The sequence below is a fragment of the Heterocephalus glaber genome, unplaced genomic scaffold (genome assembly GCF_053883595.1).
Source record: "Heterocephalus glaber isolate CG9 unplaced genomic scaffold, H.glaber_assembly_v1.0 deba00001004, whole genome shotgun sequence".
Lineage (NCBI taxonomy): Eukaryota > Metazoa > Chordata > Mammalia > Rodentia > Bathyergidae > Heterocephalus > Heterocephalus glaber.
This window is the reverse complement of record NW_028258179.1, coordinates 1,482,279-1,501,150: the sequence shown is the minus strand read 5'-3', so window position 1 is coordinate 1,501,150 and position 18,872 is coordinate 1,482,279. Positions and strand designations below refer to the sequence as shown.

At 43.1% G+C, this 18,872-nt stretch overlaps 2 protein-coding genes across 2 annotated transcripts in view; one reads left to right on the top strand and one right to left on the bottom strand.

Moving 5' to 3' along the window:
• Col4a3 (collagen type IV alpha 3 chain) overlaps positions 1–11,473 on the bottom strand; it is a 136,431-nt gene extending 124,958 nt beyond the window's left edge. Inside the window, 5 exon segments of the mRNA XM_087209266.1 lie at positions 10,757–10,873; positions 10,875–10,947; positions 10,949–11,124; positions 11,127–11,284; positions 11,287–11,473. Of these exon segments, the coding sequence (XP_087065392.1) occupies positions 10,757–10,873; positions 10,875–10,947; positions 10,949–11,124; positions 11,127–11,284; positions 11,287–11,458 (696 nt within the window). The 5' untranslated portion in view covers positions 11,459–11,473.
• Positions 1–18,872, top strand: part of Col4a4 (collagen type IV alpha 4 chain) — a 165,928-nt gene that overhangs the window by 36,795 nt on the left and 110,261 nt on the right. Inside the window, exon 3 of the mRNA XM_087209310.1 lies at positions 10,538–11,399. Coding sequence (XP_087065436.1) covers positions 10,538–11,399 — 862 coding nt within the window. The remainder of the gene's footprint in view (positions 1–10,537; positions 11,400–18,872) is intronic.

Genomic DNA, 18,872 nt, shown 5'->3' with positions numbered 1-18,872 from the left:
AGAGGGAGGAAGGAAGGGCTAAGAGAAAAAGTGAAAATAGAAGGAAGTAATGGAAACAAAGCTTTTGTACACAGGGAGGGGAGGGGGCCTGAGGGGAGGGGGAATGGGAAAAGAGAGGCGGGAGGCATTGTGTACATGTGCAAATTCCCTATGATGAGTGTTACCATTATAAAGGTTATCTGTGCTAAATGCAGGCACCAGCAGGAAGTATAGAGTAAGAGGTGGGCACTGGTGCCACAATGTACAAAATCTAGACCAGCTTAGGCTGGCCCTGGCTTCTGGCTGTGGAAGGGGGCCCTGTGTTCTTTAGCGCAAACCGCTCAGAGGTTCTCTTTCCAGTTGCCCCTGTGAACTTACCCAGTCACTGTGGGCCTGTAACACTGGGAATCCTAAACGGAGCTGGGTGGCTGCTGTGAGTTCCAGATTTAAATAATCAAACCTTCCCTAAAACAGTTTTTAAATTTTATTTACTTCTTTTTAAGTTCTGTTGGGCTGGTTTTACTCTTTGACAATCCCACAGCCCCTGCCTCAGTGCTTCCTGTGTCTAGCCTTAGGGAAATTACATTTCACCTACTTTAATGTGGCTACTAGAAAATTTTAAATCACATATGAGGCCCATAATTATGGCTCACATTATACTTCTCTTGTACGATGTAGACACAAATGTTTATGTATCTGAAGTTCTGTACATGTGTGAAGTGGAAATTTACAGAGCCAATAAAATTTAATTCAGTCTTGGCTAGAAAATGTGTCTGAAGCCAGACATTTTCTTACCTGATTTATACTTGTTTTGTCACAATAAAGGCAAGCTTATATGAATGTTGGAAAGAGCAAAGAATTTTCTGCTATGCTGAAAAAGTTGTTATTAAGAGTTCCTAATTCCCATAGATGTGTAATACTGAGGATATTATTATAGACACTACATTAAATTAAATTAATAAAGTACAAATGTCACTGAAGGCCCACATTTTAGCGCTTTTTTTTTTGTACCGGAGATCAAACTTGAGACCTTGCACTTGCAAGGCAGGCACGGTGCCACTGAGCTAAATCCCCAGGCCTATTTTAGCTTTTTTGAACATCCACTTAATCTGGCAGTCTGAACCCTGAGAAAATATCCCACAGGACTGGGCCCTCCTTAACCATCTATCGTCCTTCTAATCTATGTAAATTTCTGTGGTGCCTATGTTATGCAAAATACAGCAAAAATTTATTGTACATAGTTTCTATTAAATGGTAAAGAAAGCATGAAAAAAAGAAGAGAAATAAAGTAGGGAGAAGTTCTAATAATTCCCCAAATTATATATTTCATGGTTTCAAAAATGTTTCATATATATGCTAATTTATTTCATTTATACTGCTAGGTCCTCTTAGTTCACGGAAAGAAACATTTGTGCTATTGTATATTTGTTTCTTTTTTGTAAGTCTTTTTTGTCTCTGACCTGTACTCTAGCATTTTGGCCATTCTTTCAAGAGTATGGTACATAGTGTATTAACTAACGTTATTCTTTAATTAATTTGCTATGAAATTTTGCTTTTTTTCATAGAAGAACACTATTTTTAAAAAAAATATGTTCTTTATTAATATCTACTTGTATTACATTGAAATAAAGTTTTTCCAAAAAAATTAAATTAATAAAGTACAAATGTCACCAAAAGTTACCTTTACCTGTCAAGCTTCAACTGTTTCATTTGAGAATTTCTGTGTCTTAATAGTAGATCCAAAGGCTTCGAGACACACTCTGTTCACAATAAATCTAACAACAAGGGGCTGGATTTATGGACAAGGTTTGTACCCCATCAAAATTCATACAGTGAAGCCCTGATACCTAACATCATAGTATTTGTGAATGGGGAGTCTGGAGGTGATTTTAATGATGTTACGAGGGTGAAGTCCTCACTGTGGTATTAGTGCCCTTATAAAAAGAGATGAGAGGGCTGCTCCCCTTCTCTACCACGTGGTGGTACAATGAGAAGCTGGAAGTTTACACACCAGGAAAGGTGTCCTCATCAGGACTCAAACATGCTGGCATCCACATCTTGAACAATGCAGCCTTCAGAACTGTGAGAAATAGGTGTCTATTTAAGTCATCCAGTCTATAGTATTTTGTTATAGGAGCCCATGCTGCTAAGAAAGGCAGAGACAGATTCTTTTTTTTTTTTCCTCCCTTACTCACATTAGTTAATTAAGGCTTCAAGTTCTGGTTTGGAGGTGTTGGCAAAAATATACCATAGCATGTATGTTCTAGGTGGATCCCCACAGGTGCCCACTGCACTTACACACGGAGCGTTGGTGCTAGGAGTTCACTTCCATTATCTCAAAAATCTCACCACAGACCTTCATGTTGTCTGGGCGTTTCAAGATAAGGACAACTAAGAAAGGTTAAGTAGCTGTTCAAGGTCGTGGTGATAGGCCTGGTCAGGAAAATGTTTATTCTGTTAAGAAGATGATGTCATTTCAGTTTCCTTATTCCTTCAAACCGAAAACAAAGATAAAACAAATGGTCTGTGGTAGAAATCTGTTATGATTAAAAAGCTTGGGCTGAGGCCAGATATAAACTTTGTGGATCAAAAATGCTCTGAGAACCGTGTGTTTTTCCTGATCTTGGAAAATCTTTTAGTGGATGATGAATGGATGCTTCTTGGCTGCCAGCCATTATACACGTGTGGTCAGGTCCACCCAGAGGAAGGGGTGCAGGACCTTCCCAGACCAGGCAGCCCTGCAGTCCGAATCACTCCTGACGGACTTCCATGTGCCGATCAGTTGCAGTATGTGACACAGCTGACCCTCTCTACAGCTGACACTAGGCAGCGCATCTTGTGCTCTAAGTAACATAGCAGAAACCCTAAGCTAAGCATGAACACAGATTTCACTTAATTCACCGTTTTCCCAAGGGTCGTGCATGAAAGCAAGCCCACCTCTCTAACCTGGGAGAAACAATCTAGGATGAAGAGCCTTGGCTTGATCAGGGGAGAGAGGCGGTGACTGTGCTTTTCTTGGTTTTGACCCTATCTCACCAAACAGAAACGTGGGATGTTTGAGCCAGGTGAGCAGCCGCAGGAGGGCTTAGAGTGGGGTGACCCTGCAGACACGAAAAGAAGCGTATTTCCCGGTTGTGTTAGTTCATTCAGGGTGCTATAGTAAAATATCGTAGTCTGGGTAACTTGTAAACAACAGAAATTTGTTGCTCACAGTCCTGGAGGCTGAGGAGTCCAAGATCCAAGGGGCAGCAGATTCAGTGTCTGCTGAGGGCTCCCTCTCTGCTTCCAAAATGGCGCCTTCACGCTGTGTCCTCACATGGCGAAGGGCAAACAAGCTTCCTTGGGTTTCTTTTATAAGGACTCTAATCCCATTCATGACCTCATGACCTAATTTGGGGCAGACATAAACATCCAGACCAAAGCAGTATCCTCCCTCCTCTTCTCCCAGACCATTAGTATGAAACAACATCTTACTGGGGAAAAAAATCCTCAGAGGCCATAGAAATACTTCCCCCGGCCCCACTCCCTGACAGCTCCAACCATTGAGCCACGAGGCCATGTGGGTGTGCCAAGCTGAATGATGAGAAAGGAGTTTCATTTTCCCCCAAATATCTCCTTTTCCTGACTGAGAATCACCAAACAGAAGAAACAAGACAGAATCCAGATTTTGAAATAATAGAACAAGGATAAGAAAGATAATATAAAATAGGTATAAAATAAAACAAAAAAGGACAGACAGATTCCAAATACAACTTCTAGAAATACCAAAAGTCTTTCAAATGAGTAAATTCCAGTGCTCTGGGAGGCTGAGACAGGAGAATCAAAAGTTCAAGCCCAGCTTGGGCGAGTTTGTAACTCAGTAAAACTCTGTCTCAAAATAAGAAATACAAATGAGCTGGGGATGCAGCTCAGTGTAAAAGCCCTGGGTTCAATCCCTAGTACTGAAATAAAAAAGATGCAAAAAGTAAGAATGATCATAGTTAACATTTACGGAATGATTATTATGACAAGCATGGTGAAGAAGTTTGTATTATGTGTATTAAATTATTTAATCCCCATAAAATCCCAAGGAGGTTGAATCCAGGGTCTCTCACTTGCAGTGCTCTGCTACTGAGACTTTTTCAATTATTTTTGTTTTGCTTCATTTTGAGACAGAGTCTCACTAAGTTCCCAAGTGGCCTCAAGCTTGTGACCCTCCTGTCTCAGCCTCGGGAGTAGCTGGGATTATAAGCATGTCCCACTGCACCTGGCTCTAGTGTTTCCATTTTAAGATGAAGCAAAAATGTAAAGTCTGGTAATCAAAAGGCCTGCTTTGTAATTCATATTGAATCATTTCAGAGTTCATTATCACTATTGAAAAACTACATAGATTGAAAACCCACTGAAAATTACAAGCAGCAGAAGAGAGAATTAAAGAATCAGAAGACAGATGCGAGGGAGTCTCACAGAGTATAATGCAGAAGAGAAAAGGCATTCAAATCTAAAGAAAGGTCTTGTCTGGATCCCTCAGGAACCAGCCCCTGAGACTTGGCAATTGATGCGTGGTCTCATGGGACTGTTTAAGAGTCCTTGTGAGGCTGTGCCTTTCAGGACAGGGTTTTCTTGGGGGGAAGAGAAGAACATATCCAATGGCTCCCATCTCCTGCTGGTGAAAGATCTGCTCCACAGACCTCAAAGCCCTGTACTTCTAGGGTGACTTGGGAGCCATGGGGTCTAGAGAGCCATCCTAAAGTATCTGTAAAGTCTGTAGCCAGGCTGTGTGGGTCAAGGATGCAGGGCCATAGCCCCGTATAGGTGAGGCCATGAGGATCTGAGTGACCTATGAAAGGAATCTTAGATGAGGAAGTCCAGCAGGTGTCTCATAAGAGTTAGAGATTGGAGAGAATGGAGAAAGGGAAATATTAAAAGAGTAATGGCTGAGAATTTTCGAGTTTTGATATATAGAATCTCAGATTATATATGAGTTGAACAGAAAATATGAAAAACAGACACATTATAATTTTAATGATATCATCAAAAACCTTGACCTGTGTAGAAACCTTTGAAATCAGAACATAATTGCCAGCACAATTCAGTAACAAAAAGATAATGACTAGAAACACTTCATGTGTTTGGAAATTAAGAAATAAACATCTATATAACCCGTGGGACAAAGAAATCACAATAAATACTAGAAAAGACTTTGAACTTAATGACACTAATATAGTACTTACTTATGTGATTTTGGCAGAAATTTTTTAGTTTTAAATGCATTTGAACTTTTTGTAGTAGTTTTAGCAAAGCCAAAATACAAAATCAACTATGTTTTAAATAGGGAGATTGTTCAAAAAATTAAATATACCATTATAATAACACCAAGAATACAAAATGCATAAAAATTAAAGACACAAAAATCTAAAATGTTGTGAGAAATTAAAACTCATTAAATAAAGATGTATATGGCCACAGAACTTGCAATGAGCTCCAGCCAGAAGCTGCTCATTAACTGCCGAGTGGAATACTACACAGGAATGAAAGATATTCAGCCCTATACTACAAGGAGCTCAGTGACACAGTGATAATGATGAATGAAAGAAGACCCAAGGACACTGTACTGTGTGAATCTACACACAGAAACTCAGAACAGGCAAAATTACAAAGTGGGCCTTAGAATGAGCATTAAATGACAGAAGTATCAAGAAAAGCAAGGAAGTGGTGACTTGAAGGCATATTTTAGTTTCTTCCAGGGAAGACAAGGGGATTGTTACTGAGAGAGACACAAGGGTGACTTTGGGTGCAGGCAATGGTCTATTCTTTGGCCTGAATGGTCTCTACTTGGGTATTCAGTTAACAAACCACGAAACACTCCATTTGTTAATGCACTTTCCCATACTTGTGCCATAGTTAAGAAAAGACATTATGACCCATTAGAGTTAATCTTAGAGCAATGCAAGGATGGTTAGTTATTTTAAAATATTAAGTTACTATATTGGCTAAAGGAGATACAATTTTCTTAAAATAGATGCCGACAAAATAAATGCTAACATTAATAGCCATTTGTTAAGTAAAACAAAAATAGCAAGATTAGGGAGGGAAGGAAGCTCTGTTATCTGATAATGAGGCCATGTTAAAACAACATGGCAAAAATGATACTTGGTAAAAATTTTAGGAGCATTCCCTTTAATGTCAGTCATAAAACAATGTTATCTGCCATCACTGCTTTTATTCAGCATTCCACTAAAAGTGCTGGCAGGCAAAGTAATGTAAGGCAAAAAAGATACGAGGATTAGAAAGGGACAACTATTCACTGACAATACAGCCAACAACCTACAAAAGCTAAGTGCAACTACCAACTGCTAGAAATGATGAAAATCCAAGAAGCTTGCAGGATCCCAGATTACAAATTAAAAACCAGAAAGCCTTTCCATGCTCTTAGCTATGTGTTTAGCTCCAGCAACAAACAATTAACCTGTATGTTCAGTGCGATGTCAGTCGACATCCCACGGGGATTTTGGATGGAACTCTGACAAGTAGTTGCCAAGCTTCAGCCATGGGAGCAAAGAGGGAAGAACAGCAGTGACAAGTTAAAGGATGTACTACTAATAGGGGTAGCAACTCTGTCTGGAACTTTTCCTGCTAGGTACAGGTTCAGCATAAATATACTGGTCACAATCAATATGGTATTGATGCAGAGACCAGAACAAAACAAAACAAAGCAAAAACTGTAATACTTTTTAAAATGTTATAGGAGAACATTTTCACAATCATAGGAAAAGTAAGACTTTCTTTGACAAGATGCAAAAGATAAAATAATCACAGAAATATGGATAAGTTTGAGATTATGGTCAAAGATATCACACTAAGGTGCTAAAAACTAATTGAAACAATAAGCCAAATGTTGGAATTAAATATTTGCTATATGTTTAAGTGGAAAAGTTTGGTTTCCAAGTATATAAATAATTTCCAGTTAATCAGCAACGAAGAGCCAAGTTTGCAATAGATAAACAGGCAGAAAAATGGTACATGCAAATACGTTGAGGGAAACAGAAATGGCCAATTAAGATGTGAAAAGCTTCACAAACTCACTAGTCAAAACAAGACCTCACTTCCCACCCATTAATATTTAAGCACAATAACTTTTACCGAGGATGTAGGGAAATAGGTACAACTCTTTGTGTGACAGTTCCTAATAGGTTTAAAGCATACTTTCTCGGGAACCACCTAGGAATTCAAACCATCTTTCCAATGGTATATATACAAAGATATGCACTGCAGCTTTGTAAAATGAAAATATGGAGACAAACAGTCTGTGCAGAAGGAGGTGACAAAATAAACAGCTTTATCTATGCACAGTAATTGGATACCATGCAGCAGCTATTACCATAAATAAATCACATCTGTGTGTATCAACACAGACAAAAATCCAAAGACAAAATATTGGGTGATAAAAAATAAGTTTCAACACCCAGTATAACGTGAAACTATTTATTACATTTGAAAGGCCACAAAGCAATAATATTTATTTTTTTATGGGGACTGCACACACACACACACACACACACACACACACACACACACACACGCACACCCCATACACTTTTAAAGTATAAATACAAAACCGCATGGAAACGATATATATAAACCTGCTGGGATGGAAGAAAGGGTAAAGAATGTGTGTATGACTTTCTGTATTTCTTTTCTTTCTCAAGGGAGAAATCTGAGAACCAACAACCAACATTTATTCATATTTTGCTTCATCTCAGGGAAAGGTAAACCAGTCTGTTACGTTACTTTTCCTCAGTTGGAAATGTTTCCCAGTTCAACTGAAGTCTTTCAAATTGAAAATGAAATAAAGTGAGAATGCATTCTTCCTAAAGGTAAGCCATTTCCCAGCCTTAGAGATTTCCTTCTCAGAGTTCTGCCCTGTCTAGAAATGAGGGCAAAGAGAGGAAGATCAGCCAGGACATGTGAACTTGACCTTTCCCAGAGAACAAAGACCGGGCCTTTTCTACCTCCTGTCCCAGATGGGTTGCCTGGAGCAGGGGCGGGAACAGGAGGGCAGGCAAGGGGCAGCTGTAAATCAGGAGTCTGGCCACACAGCCGGGCCTGGGGATGGATGCTGAGGCCAGCGCCATGTCCCCTGGGTGCTCCCGGACAAACCGTGGGTGGACGGTTCCACGCTGTCTAAGCTCGCGTGCAGGGTCAGCACTAATGTTATATTCCTGCTTGAGAAATGCTAAGCAACACTGGAGAAAATTAGAGCAAAATACATCCTCAGCTTGGGTAGCCCAAAGACGATCAACAGGAAGGCCAAAGGTTAAATTTAGCTCTCAGATATTGTTTGGCCCATATTATGATTTTTGGTAAAGTTTTGACTCAACTGCTAATATTTAAAAATTGAGCCATTTCTGCAAAACAGTAGGTCCCTAGTTTTTCTCCTGCAGGGATTCGGATGCAATCAGGCCTGAGTTCCAGGATGCCAACAGCTGGTTGGCTGTGAAGATTGTCCCTACCCTCCCTCCTCTCTCTCTCTCTCTCTCTCTCTCTCTCTCTCTCTCTCTCTCTCTCTCTCACCACCTGCTGTCTCCAGCAGGAGTGCCACCCATCCTATTCACAGATGGGGAGGCCAAGGCCCAGAATGTCCATTTCCTTGCTCAATGTTAGTTAGTTTGCAGACAGCAGAGCTATGCTGGCACCGGACACCCAATTATCAGTTAACTTGTGATTCCTTTCCCCTATCAGGAGAAAGCTCATTTTATGATTTTTTTCTATTTTTATTAGTATATGTTTGCAACATAATAATTACATTTACGTTGGGGAATTGGTACAGAAAATATTGCATCTTAATCATTTTTGCTTCCCCTTCCCCCTCTCTGCCCTCCTAGCTCCACCCTCTCCACTTCATGATTTTAATGTCATATTAGCAGGTACAATGCAAGTGATAATCCTTAACACTTTTAGTAAAGACTTAGTTCAAATGGTGATTAAGAACCATCTAGATGGATTCATTAATTCCAATCATTAATTAGAATAATTGCATTGTCAATTGCAATAATTAATTAGAATAAGAATTACAGCAATAAGTTACCAAGATTTGACCAAACTCAAAACAGAAAATTTTTACACGTGCAATACAAGGCCCTCTAACTGAAAATGTCATCATGAAAGGTTGTTTGGCCCATCGCAGGTCCCTGCTTCTCTCGCTCACCCCCCCCCCCCAATCTTACTCATCTTCTTCTGAGTGCAGAAGGAGGCTCGACTCTGATCTGAACTTTTCCTCAGAACGTCCCTCAACACGTACTTCCTTTAGGCTTTTTGCTTTTCGCATCTACTTGTTCTTGGTGAAGCTGGTAGATGATCCAGGCTGACTTGAATGAGCTACATCAGTATTTACTGACCTAGACTGGGCATTCCTCTTCTATGAAAGTGCATTTTTGTTAGAATCAAGTGTATAAAGAGATTAAATGGATTACAAAAATTCTTTAGGATGTGAAACACTAAATAACCTAAATGTAAATCGTATGGGAATCGGAACGTTTCAATGAACTTCGGCATACTGGTAAATCTATGCAGCGGAACAAAAAGAAAAAGGTAGATCTGAAATCTTGACATGCACAGATCTGCGAGTTGCAAAAAGCAAAATATATGTGCATATATGCAGTATGGAATCAATTACGTTAAAAACAAAATTACCTATTCTATGTGGGTCCGTACATATGTATGTAAGGTCTGGAAAGAGGCATGAAATTGGTGAAAGCTGATACCTCTAAGAAGACAGAGAAATCTAGAGAGCTATAGGGCCGTGATGGAGTTTAGCTGTACCTATACTGTCCATAATGTTTTAACTTGAAATTTAAGTTAAATAGAGAAAATGAGGACTCTATGTGGTCATAAATTGTAAAACGCTTTTTTCATGTAACACACAAGTGATTCTGTAATTATTAACTTTCAATCAGCTCTCAATCATGAAATGCTTAAAACATCTGCTCATCCTCGGAAATTAAATTTACTATACTGTGTTATTGTCCAAATTAGCTCTGAAGTGTAAAAATAGCACAAGGCCCCTGGAAATTTAAATTTCACTTTCACAAGTCAAAACCAAGTCAGCCACTGTAGGAGGCATATTATAGCTCTGAGGATGCTCTTTCTTTGATGGTAAAGAATAAGAACTAGATTTAAATAAACCGAGGATCACTCAAATTCCAAAAAGAAGTAAAACCAAAGTGAGGCTGCTTAATACATCCTAACAGGACTTCTACTTCTACTTCTTAAATTTTAAGGGATGGCATTTGCTTTTCCAGCAGTGCCCAAGAACAAGTTTTGACACCAGGGAAACCGAGTCCCGGAGAGCTCAGAGTTCAGGGGAGCTGTAAGTAGGAGGGAGGCCAGGCTGGGCTCCCGCAAGTTTCCCCGCAGCCATCTGAGGCTCCAAGCAGCCCGAACCACTCCGGCGCCAGAGCGATTCGCCATCCACTCATCCTATGCCCTTATCTGGCATTTTCCAGTCTCCTCCTGGCGATTTTTATGCATCACCTGTCTATCTGCCTATTCTCCATCTCTGTTCGCTGACCCCTGGTAGTCTTTCCTGGCTCCCGGACCCGGTCCTAGGGTACCCCGCTCCTCTCCCTCCAGCGCCGCGCCTTCCACCTGTTCCCCCGACAACCCCTCCCGTGCGGGGCGGTTCGGGAGCTGCGTGGAGCCCCCGGAGCCGGTCAAGGCTCGCGGACAGCGCCCCCCCCAGGTGGGGCAGAGGCAGGGCCCCAAGGCCCTGGCTGGGGTCGCGCAGCCCCGCACTCACCTTGCAGTCGGCGGGCGCGGCCGCCAGGAGCAGCAGGAGGAGCCACTGCAGACGCGCGGGCGGCCGGGACGCGCACTCGGGACGCATGGTGGGCGCCGGGCGGAGCCCGGGTGTCCGGGGACCCGCGGGTTCCACGTCCCCTGCCGTGAAGCTCGCCCCGCCGGTTCCCCGGGAGGGTTTTGTGGGGCCCCGCGGCGCGGCTGGTCCCTCCTCACCCAGGCTTTGGCTGCGGCTCCCGGGGAGGGCAGAGCGGCTCAGGGCCCGCCCTCGCCCCCTCCCTGCGGTGCGCCCGGCGCTGTCCCCTGCAGGGCCGTCAGATTGGGAGGTGAGGCCCGAGGCCCTGGGGCTCCGGCGGGGCAGGGAGTGCGGGTCGGGGTGAGGAAGCTTGGGGTGTGCGCTGGGGAGGTGGCTGTGCAGGGTGGAGGGAGTGGCCAGCGGCCCTGCCCGGATCCAGCAGGAGGCGCGCTGGGCGTCCGCGCTCGCCGGGCCCGCTCGCTCCCAGCTCCCGCGCCCGTGCAGCTGGCGCCCACCCCGTCTCAAAGTTGCAGCCGCCGGACCGACGTGTCCTCCGGAGCGCAGTGGAGAAGCAGCCGGGGCGGCAGAGCCCACAGGTGCGCAGTACCGGTGCTGCGGGGTCCCCCAGGTAAGGGGCCACGGGCGGGCCTGGGCACTTGCGCTGGGGAGGCGGATGAACCTTGGCATCCGGGCCGGGGTGGCTGCAGAGTTAGGGCCTTGGGGTCACCAGAGGAGAGCGCGTCTAGCTCCCAGGCTTGTCTGCCAGGGCTTGAACTGGGAGCTGTGTGTTTTGCTTAATTTGGAGGCTCGGGTTACCTGCCTGGCAGTCGGGGCATTCCCAAATGCCAAGGGAAAGAATGCAGCTGAGGGGAAAGAGAAAGTCCATCCTATTTTAGCCTCGGCAGGGTTGAACTGGCTTTTCAGGCTAAAAAAATCTTATCTGCGGAAGTGCGGGGAAAAACCAGACCAGCTCCTGTCCAGAGTGTCGCTCCCAGAAGGGGAGCGCTCTTCCTGCAGGAGGCCCGGCGTATAAATGGGCCACCTCTGGCTTGTTGGGGCCCCGACTCTGAGCAAGGAGTGAGGAATTTAGACCCCTACTGAGAATAATATTAAATGTATAAAACACAACTGAATCAGAATCAGTTTTACTGGAAAACAATCATCGAAGTACAATACTGAAGCCGCGCATTATTGTTACTGCATTAAATAGCTAGATCTAACAGCAGATCTGTTAGATAACTGTAATAACAATGTCGTGATGACTGCAAATAATATTCCAGGTAGCTGGCAAACTGAAACGTGGCATGAAAAATACCAGTGGGTGCAAACGGTAAAAATCTGCCAATACGACTGTGGTCTGTTGCCTATAGTCATAACTGAAGCAGACGCTGAACTGTAAGAGAATGGTGAAGCTAAAATGTCATTTTTTCCCTTCCCCACCCAAGTTCACCCACTACCTGAATTTCATCTCTAGGTTAAGATCCTTTGCTCTGGAGAGGGTAACTGAACTCTGCTGTGGTTGGTTGTCAATCACCAAGCGTGAGACTGGCTTGCAATTAGAATCAAGGTTTACCAGTAGCACATATCTGTGTAGCCATGAGCGGGGAGGCAAAACCCCAACAGGGAGCAAAGACACCCTCCCACCTTCTCATTTATTTATTCTTTTGACTGTAGAGTGAAAGAGTGCTTTCTCTGTGTCTTTTGTGCCAGCAGTTCACAACTGTGGCTGTGCATTAGAATTCCTGAAGGGCATCTAAAAATCCGGATACACGGTCCATCCCAAGCCAATTTTATCAGACCCTCCAGAGGGTCTGTATTTCAAAGGTCCCAAAGATGCTCAGGTGCCAGCAAGTTTGAGTGCCGCTGTTTTGCATACACATTTTTGTTAACTGTATTGAATTAGGGTCTCTTCTTTGTACAATAGTAAAAAGGAATATATTAAACTCTTTATTAAGATTTAGGAACACTGGAATTTGTGCCTGGACCATAGATATTGGAATGTTCTACATAGTAGCTTCTCCCCATTGATAAGGAAATTTCAGGAAAGAAAGACCAGCATTACTCCCCGCACCAAAAAAAAACCCAGAATGAAACAAAATCTTGGTTCTCCTTCTGTTTGCTGAATTCCAGATTTCTCAATTTGAATTTCAATTGGCTTTTCTTGAAGCTGTGTCATTTTAATGAAGATCAGGTTTGGTTTTATCAGTTTTGGAATGAAAGGCGGAAGTGAACTGCAAGTCACTTCTGATAGAGCAACAGAGTAGGAAAGAAATGCAATATAAACACAGGAAAGAGTAAGCAATAGTTAGTTAAGAGCTTGGTCTTTGGAATGGACCCCGAATTCTGAATCCACTCCATCCTTGCTGGTCTACCTTAACTTCTCTGGGCTGGAATCTTCCCCTCTGCAATATTAAGATAATCATAGTAATCGTCTCAGAGAGTTGTAGGACTGTAACATTCCATCAGAAGTCCTTTGACCGGGGTCTCCACTTAACAAACACATACTACAATCTTCAGTTGCAAAAGGGAAAATAGATGGACTTGTGAGAAACAGTAGCACAAGGCAGAGGTTTCTCTGAGCTCAATACTAAAGGGATAAGAGCTGAACCCAGCTTGTTAGCTCCTTGAGGTTGATGCCCTCCCAAGGCATTTAGAACCTTCCCTTTGCATCCTTGGGACCAGCAGCCTTGGCATCCCAGGGATCCTGTAAGAAATGCAGAGTCTCAGGCCCCACCCAGACCCACTGAATCAGTTTACCTTCTCTAGAATCTCTGGGTGACTCACATACACATGAAACTTGGAGAAGTGGCTTGTCTAAAAGCCAGATCTGGGCTGGAGATTTAGCTCAGTGGCACCACACCTGCCTCGCAAGTGCAAGGTCCTGAGTTCGATCCCTGGTACCAAAAAAAAAAAGAACATATAAAAAGCCAGATTTAGCCACCCATTACTGTCCCTCCCTGCCTTACTCCCCCATCTAATGTTCCTATGGTGTTTTTTGTGCTCACTTGTGGAATTAATTAACCAGAATTCTTGAATTTTAAAAAATAATCTTGGTCAAGAGAACTGATTTTTCACAGTTGGGTCCTCCAATGTGAATAATCAAAAGGAAGGGAGTGTGGTTCAGGGAATGTGGACACAGAGGTCTCTACTTTTGACTTGGCCACCAGATGGATGGAGATTTTGAACAAAATTAAATGGTCCTTACCTTTGTAATTATTATTGCCCCCTTTTAAAATCACAATATCGTTTTGTTTTCTGCATAATGTCTACATATGTATATCTGCATCTCTACATTTCAGTGTAAGCCCTGTAGGGCAGCGAGTGTGTGTGTGTGTGTGTGTGTGAATTATTGTTGAATTAGTGTATGAGTGAAGGCGAATGGCTTGAAACCCAGCGTTCACACTCAGGACTGTTTTCTTCTAAAGTTCACAATCTTTCTAAAGCCTTCATTGTTAAGAGGTGGGCCTCTGCCTTTCCTGAGACACACACTTCTCCAGAGGTGGGCCTCTGCCTTTCCTGAGACACACACTTCTCCAGGCTGCTCCTAGCTCCTTCTTTAATATTTTTAAGCTTCCTCTCCTTGCTTTGTCCTCCCTCATGTTTCAAAAATGTTCTCTTTTCAACACCACTGAGACAATGTGGCTCTTCAGTGCTTTCCAATCTCAGAGTCATGATCAGCTCCTATCCGTTGTTGCCATCCCATCTCCGGGTTCTTTCGCTGCTTTTCTAAGCTCAAGACTCCTGCCCTGGGGTCTGCACTCCTCACCCTTGGAGCCCAGGAGCCTTCTCGATAGTTCCCTCCACTGCGAGTTCTGTGAAATCCATCCTTTACGTTATTGTCATTGTCAGACTTACCACTTAAAATTGCACATGGTGTCTGGAAGGACAGGTTATTTCGAGGGCAACCACCACCTCCCAAACCCAGTAGCTTACTGTCACAGGACCTTTTCCTCCGTGTACACTACATGTTCACGGAAGGGGGTGGGGGAGGTGGCGGTGGGATGGAGAAACTGCTTATAACCAGTCGGGGACTTCCGGGAAATTTTAGAAACTCAAGAGTGGCATGATCAACATGACCCTCAGCACCTCTGATCGCCTCGGAGGGAAAGAGAATGTGCCAAATGAAACCTGCTTTCCAAGCTCCCACTGGATGTGACATCACTACTACCACTCCTATTCCACTGGCCCAACGGTCATGTGACCATGCTTCAATATGGAAGGGGCAGGGGAAATGGATCTGCCACCTGCCTGGAAAGAGCTGGAAATGGGGAACCATAATAATGCCCACCACAGTCAGGTCATGTGCTTCTTGAAAAGCTCCCAAAAGTTCCCCTTTGCCTTCCCAGGGAATCTAACACTGCCTAGAGGAGAATCAAATGGTCCCAGATCTATTCTTCTGTTGTATCTCCTCAGTCACCCCAAGCTCCTCATGTTTTCTCAAGTGTACCAAAACGTATCCCCCCTCCCCGCTTACTGCATGTTTTTGCATTTGCTGTCTCTACCATTGTTGGTGACCCTCTGGTGCAGCTACGTCTGCTTTAAGGTCATGGCCCATGAAAACCTTTATGTAGATCTTTATTATATAGCACAGAAACAGTGTAAGGTAATTTGCTGCTTTGTGGTGCTGGGTACCAAACCCAGGGCCTCACACAGGCTAAGCAAGACATCTACCACTGAGCTATATCCCCAGCCCAACAAGTATTTCTCGAATTAATCATAAATGTTTATTGTATTAATTGTGTTATGGAGGTGATGTCTGGAATATATTTTTTGTTAATGCCAAGCTAGTTTACAGGGGTCACTTCAACTTTGAAACATCATATTTATAACTTAAGATTTTATTGTAACATATATTAGATTCTATATATTTTCATTCCCATACATTCACTTTTTGTTGTAAAAACTTAATGTAAACTTCTTTTTGCCTTTCATGTATGAAATTAAAAGAACACATTTCCGAATTGCGGGATGAGGGAACAATCTTACTTTAACTGTAGAATTCTTTGTTTTTGTGAAACTTTTGCCTGCTGATTGCTTTGGCCATGATATCCACGCAGCACCCTTATCCAGCTCCCAGGGCATCCTCTTGGCTTTGCGCAGGGACTTACTGCTGTCTAAAGTCCGCACTGCATGGTCCATGCAGTGTCTTTGTGGTCCGTGGTAAATTATGGGGTGCATACATCTGAAGGCTGGACTTGAAGGATGTGACTAGAATCTTTCATTAGCTTCCAGAGTGGCTGAACCTTTGTAGGAGAGTCTAGTTTCCAGTCTTGAGACTTACTAAGGAGATTCTAGGAATCAATTCCTGCCAGAAACAAGGGAGGGTGAGAGGCCAGCAGAAGACAAGCATGCAGCTGTGAGAAAGATGTGGTGAAGCTCTTCTTAGGTTTACCAAGAGTCCTACGAATGCTAACCCCCTTAGAACCAACCGTACCCCATCTCTGTATTTCTGCTAGACCATAATGTGCACCTGAACATTTTTATGAAATCTTTTTTCTTTGTTTAAATATTTAAATACTTAAACATTTGCTTTCTCTATATCCCATTTAGAGATGGTACCTTTAAGACCTCCAACTGTCCCATAGAAATTTTTAGACTTGAAATTCCAAATACAAAGGCATCCATCTGAGAGCACCAGTCTTCTGGGATTCACAGGGAACAGAATGTCTTTATATCCATGCACCATTTTAATTTGTAATCAGCTCTCTGTGCTCCTGTTGTACCAGAGGCAGAGGTTGTTCTTTCTGCAGATTAATTCTTTGATATTTACTCATGAATTTTTATGAATTATGAAGCTCTATGGAGAAGTGGTTAGTAAGGAAGGCTTTGGTGTTTGAATCCTGGGAATGTCACTTACTAACTGTGTGAGTCATTTGTAACAGGAGGACACTTACACTGCTTGCCTCACAGGGCTATTGCGAAGCCCATAGCATCCAGCTCACCATATAGGCAGCCCTCTGTGGTTGCTGTCTGACAGTGGGGATGGTGATGACAGTGGTGACAATGATGACAGCATAAATGCAGAAGAGGAGGGAGAGGAAAAAAGAAGAGAAGTGGAGAGAGGAGGAGAAGCGGTTGAGGGAGAGAAGAAAGAGTAAGCAAAGGAGAAGGGGAGAGACAGGAGGTGGAGGAGAAAGGGAGAGGATGTGCTGCAGGTTTTTGGTTCATAAAATCAAATCCCAGTCTTCTAGAACCCTCTCAGAGCAGCTTTAGGTGAATTGTGCAATTCTACTAGACCCATCCTTCATTATACTCTTTTCTTTTACACTAACTGAAGATCTATCCCCCTCAATAAGTTCTCTCCTGATCTTTAAAAGGCACTTTAAGCCCTGCACAACCACAGATGCCTGAAACCCAGGTTCTCAGAAGGCTGAGGAAGGAGGATCTCTTGAGCTTAGAACCTGGACACCAGCCTGGGCATCACAGAGGGACCTCATCTCAAATGGACAAAATAAAAGGTGCTTTACAGGGCACCACCATCGTATCTTCTTCCTTGGCTTTATTTCCCCAGATCCTTCCTTTCTAAACCAAGTCTCTCCGCTTCATGGAGTGTCTCCAGTTTGCCCCAGTTTTTATTTCTACAACCTTCCCCAATATACTGGGAGACCTTTTCATCTTTATCACAAATTTTGAAGGAAGGAAAGGAACCTTTCTTCATTGACCCAGGCACTGCACTGCGCTGCACACTAATTTAGACTCATGTAAATCTCTCCGATATGAATTATGCATACTGAGAAATCATGAGCTCAGAGGGATCAAACTTGTCCAGGGTTACACTACGAGATGAAAATTTTAATTGCATAATTAATTGTTACTGGAGGGATCCAGATGTAAACCCAAGTCCTTCTAATCCCGAAGCTCCGCTTGCATTCACTAGCCTGGGAGGAAGTGGAGAGCCTCCAAGGAGGAGGAGGGATTGCAGAGGTGGCAGGTCATCCAGGTGAGTGGCAGCCTCACATTGCAGTTGGGAGTGGCCCTGCAGGGTGGAATCATCAGGTGTATCGCTGGAGCTTACACCACTTCAGACTCCGGGAAGCCTGAGGAAGCCAGAGAATTCAGAGTGTTCAGCCCTACCCAGAAGAGGTGGAAAAGAAAATCACAGACCAAGGGAAACCTGTGAGATTAACATTTATTTATTTAATTATTTAGCAAGAGATTCGAGTGCATTGTGAGTCAAGAATGTCATTCTTAACTTGGAGGAAAAAAAGTTTGTCGAATTCAATTTCTCCATTGTGTATTTCTCATTATATATTTTAGTTTCTCCATTTGTATCTATTTTTGGAACATGTATCACCATCCTGAGGTTCCCAAGTGTGATGTTTTTACGGTTACTGTCATTTCCTGTTGATTATAGAAGTCCATCTCGCCCAAACGCTAGGTGAGCTGAGATGTGATCCACTTAACCTTGAACTTGCAACTCCAGTGTCAGCTGAGGACTCTAAAGCCCTCTTAACACTTCAAATGAATCTAGAGGCAAGGAGGGGTGGGGTGAGTTGGTCCTAGGCCAACAGCATTCTGTTCAAGTTAGAACTCAGAGTTGTTCTCAAGAATTTACTTGAGTAGTTGTCGAGATTTTCCTGTTGCTTCTCAGAGAACATGAAACTCCAGCCACGTTCCAGCAGTCCCTGGACCACACAGACTCACCACCCACATTAACAACCTTGAAATGTGTGAAGAGATTGACTGCTTTTGCTGAAGAGTTCAAGGCAACCTGAACCCTTTGGAAATCTGCAGGTAGAATCAGACCAGAGAGATGAGATTTCAGAAAGAGCAAAACACACATAGAACCAGAGATTACCATGTTACGTGAAATAAGCTAGACACAGCATGACAAGCACAAAGTTGATCTCATGGAAGTTGAGAGGAAAATGATCATAACCAGAGGTGGGAGAGAGAAGCTGGGATGGGGAAAGGTTGATCAATAGGCACTAAATTATAGTTAGAGAGGAGTAAGAACTTCTGGTTTGCTGTTGCACACTAGGGTGACTGCAGAAGACAATTATGTACTATTTCAAAAGCTTGGAGAAAATATTTTTAATGTTTTCAGCACAAAGAAATGATAAATATTTGAGCAGATAGGTACGTTTAACCTGACTTAAAC